This window comes from Morone saxatilis, unplaced genomic scaffold (assembly GCF_004916995.1).
Source record: "Morone saxatilis isolate NCDOM2014 unplaced genomic scaffold, NCSU_SB_2.0 Contig19, whole genome shotgun sequence".
NCBI classification, from domain to species: domain Eukaryota; kingdom Metazoa; phylum Chordata; class Actinopteri; family Moronidae; genus Morone; species Morone saxatilis.
The window spans coordinates 25,287,706-25,291,230 of NW_023339751.1; the positions used below are offsets into that span (position 1 = coordinate 25,287,706).

The 3,525-nt window shown below is 39.0% G+C and overlaps 1 protein-coding gene across 1 annotated transcript; it reads right to left on the reverse strand.

Annotated features, from left to right (window-relative positions):
• Positions 1-2,065: 2,065 nt before the first annotated feature.
• Positions 2,066-2,549, reverse strand: sdhaf4 (succinate dehydrogenase complex assembly factor 4; the record flags this gene model as incomplete). The annotated part of the gene is given in 1 exon segment (XM_035663932.1): positions 2,066-2,549. A coding segment is annotated over 1 exon segment (110 nt), but the record flags the coding sequence as incomplete, so codon positions are not given.
• Between the last annotated feature and the right edge of the window lie 976 nt (positions 2,550-3,525).

Genomic DNA, 3,525 nt, shown 5'->3' on the forward strand with positions numbered 1-3,525 from the left:
CAGCGACATTTGTGGCTTGGTGATTTCAGCAACATGACAAATGTGCAACACGTGATAAACCCCTTTCAAAAACCCACCAATTGTATGTGTCCTTGCTTACAGACAGACGTACATAACGTTACCCAGTGGAATCCACCTTTGACTATTACTTTGGGATATTCTTGTAAATTCAGAATCATTATGATCCACCCAGCTGCGCTTCCGTTTCATAAAATCTCTTATTTAAAGTGTTTGCCACTTTTTCCACCGCCCACTTACTGTCTGTTTTGTCGGCGGAAGTCAGACCAAGACTCCCTTATCGTAACTCTATCAATGCATTCTGATGAACAAACTCCCCCATCAGCCGCCACAACCCTGTCTCAGTGCCAGAGGATACAAATCACACACACTTACCACATTGAGCGGCGCGGTGTAGATGGAGCAGCCAGTTGTTGTAGCGCTCCGCAGTAGCTTTGTTGCTGCAGCCTGCTTCCTCAAACCGTGCTGCCTTCACGGGCTCCTCCCTAAATCCGGCACTGCATCTGTACTGTACGAAATAATACTTAGTTCTACAACAGAAAAGACCGTTATTTATAGCACGTAACGTTATGTAACATGCATTTTGTGTGGGATATGATTACATTTTAAGGATACAAAAGTAATCATTTATACAAACGTGCAGTGCTGTAGCCATGGAGTCAACATTAGGGGGCAGGGGGGTCTGCCCCTCACCAGAAAAAATATTAAAATGTGAAAACTCATTTTCTGCCATTTAACTATCAATAGTTTTGGACTTTTTTAATCATTTGAACAATTTCTTGATGAACAACTGTGTGCAGAACTGCATTTCGCTAGCTAATGCATGGAATGTATGTTAGCTAGCTAACATTCAATCATACATTAACGTTAGATCCCAAAACAATAACAATTCATAACGCCAAAATAACACTTTAAACTATAACAATGGGCAGTAATATATCCTATGTTAAGTTACATTCTAATTTTCCACTTTTTAAAACATTTGAACTATTTCTTGAACAATAATAAGACTGCAGTTCCATGGCTAATAGGGTTAACCCATGGAATGTATGCTAGCTAGCTAACATTCTGAAGTAAGTATCATTTACAACTATTGCAATGGACAGTGATATAGCCTACCGAACACCCATTAACGTTACATTCTAATTTGACGCTTTTTAAATACATTTGACGGTAATGAAACCGACAGACGGTACAGTGTTTAACTTCTTGTTCCTAAGAATTGTACAGCAACATGACACACAACTGCAGTACATCATAATACTACAACTAGAACTAAAATAATGGCAGTTTGTTAAGTTTAGCAATAAACATGATTACATTTGCTGATGATTATTTCGGATGGTTGTGCGTGGTGGCTGTCGTATAACAGTAACTTATATTTTTTGTATCTAACGTTATATTGTATACTACCAAACGGCTGACAGTAACAGAAAAAATGTGCACCAATCACGTTCATTTTATTACTTTGTGGGGTGAAAATGTCATAATTACTATATTGCTGACAGCAAGTGAAGGCAACATAAAGTTCAATTTGGAGCTGATGTGGCTCTTTGCCCCCCTCTAGGGGCAAAATAAGAAGTGCATATATTTATACAGAATCACTGATGACTGATCAGACATAATGTAATATCTTGTAGCAAGAACCACAGTACAGTACTACCACAGTAATTGGTACTAATGATGATTATATAGAATAGAAATAGAATACAGAGAGAAAATAATAGAATTTAGTGAAAAACTCAAATTATTGAAAAGTGTAACCTATTAATGTTTCTTTTTCTTGTTAACCAAACAAGATTCTGTATTCAAAATGAAGCAGAAGTTTTCCAGACTTGTTTTTCCAGTATTATCCCAGTGTGATCACATGGTCAAATGTTAAGATCTAAGAAAATGTAATTATTTGTAAGACTTGTTATTTACTGACTAACTTATTGTTGTAATTTCATTTGGTAACTCTATATAGCTTTTAGTAGGTTTAGATATCTATCTGAGAAACTGATAAAGTTATAATTCATACTCAAATAAAACCATCAACACACAGGTCTTGTACATAGAATCATCTTTCCTTTTATTGATCATACCATTCACACTCATGGACAGGACACAGTGAGCTTTAGGGACCAGCACTCTCACCTACAACAACACACCATCAATGTGCAAAAGAAGCCTTGGAGCTTTTTGACTACATTTGTTTTTTTTTTTGACCCCTTGAACAAACATCATCAACAGCCAGCACATGTGTAAAACTAGCTTCTTTTGTCCAAAATGTATGCATGTATGTTCTTTGATCCCTGTAAGGATGAATACTCTCTCAGTCTATCTTCCTCTTATTCTCACCTTCAGATTAGAAGCTCAGACTTTTGAGCGTACAGCAAAAACAATCAGTGTTTTAAAAAGTGCCACTCTGTGGGTAGTGAACTAGAAGTCGACGCAGCGGCCCTTTCTCTCCCAGTCTCCATAGCGGGTGGGCTCTGGACCTCGGGGACCCCCCTTCTCCTTGGTTACAGGGTTCACATCATCAGGAAACTCTGGAGGAAAAGAGGAATGGTTCAGTTTGAAAGATGCAGCATTTTCCCATCTTCTCGTTTTGTTGGAGCTTTGACAAACATTTCCTAACTCAAGGTCCACTTGCTAGCTTTTCCTGAGCTTTCAACCACAGTTCATGGTCTTGCGTTCCTTAGCTCAGTAGCTCCCAACCTGTCTCCTTCAGGGAGCCCTTTCCTATCAACTGTTGCCAACAGTAATATCAGATGCTGTTAGCTGGTTACCTTCTGCAGCTACCCTTAGCTGACTTAGCCCTGGGGATGCCAGGAGCCAAACCCAGCAAAAAAAACCCCTCAGTACTGTCCCTGTCATCAAACTGTGCTCCGTCAGCATCAGATGCTGCATTCAGTCCTGGTCTGGTCGTGCTGTTCACTGGGAGCTCCCAGTCCCAGCAGAGTCAGCTAATAGGACCACTACAGCTGCTGGACTGGGGGGACGTAAACCACATTCAGCACTATCGGCTACCACCAAGTCCCTCCCTAGCTGCCTGTTTTTCCTAGAAATGTGTGAATATGAGGAAGCAAACAGCACTCTTTCCTTTTGACGTGGACTTTAATGATTGGCATTAGGGCGCAGTGGATGTACTGTGGCTGTTACCTGTTACACACACCAGCACGCTGCAGACACAGGGTGACAGCAATCATAGCTGAACTGTATCTGTATATGTATCAGTTCCACATATCTGCTATTTGTTCCTTGATTACTAATAATTTGCATCTGTATTGCAAACACATATCAGTCCATCCTTAGCTAAAAAGAATAACAAAGATATGTATCAAATAAACATACAACTATTGACACATTTAGTTTCTCACTGTCAATACAGTTTGAACAAATTTAATTTTAAATTAACACAAGGAATGGCAGTTTTACTGACATTTTTCTTTATCCTTGTTAATAATGATAACTGTCATTATACTCTGCATCACACAATTCTAATCATTATTATTATTATTATTA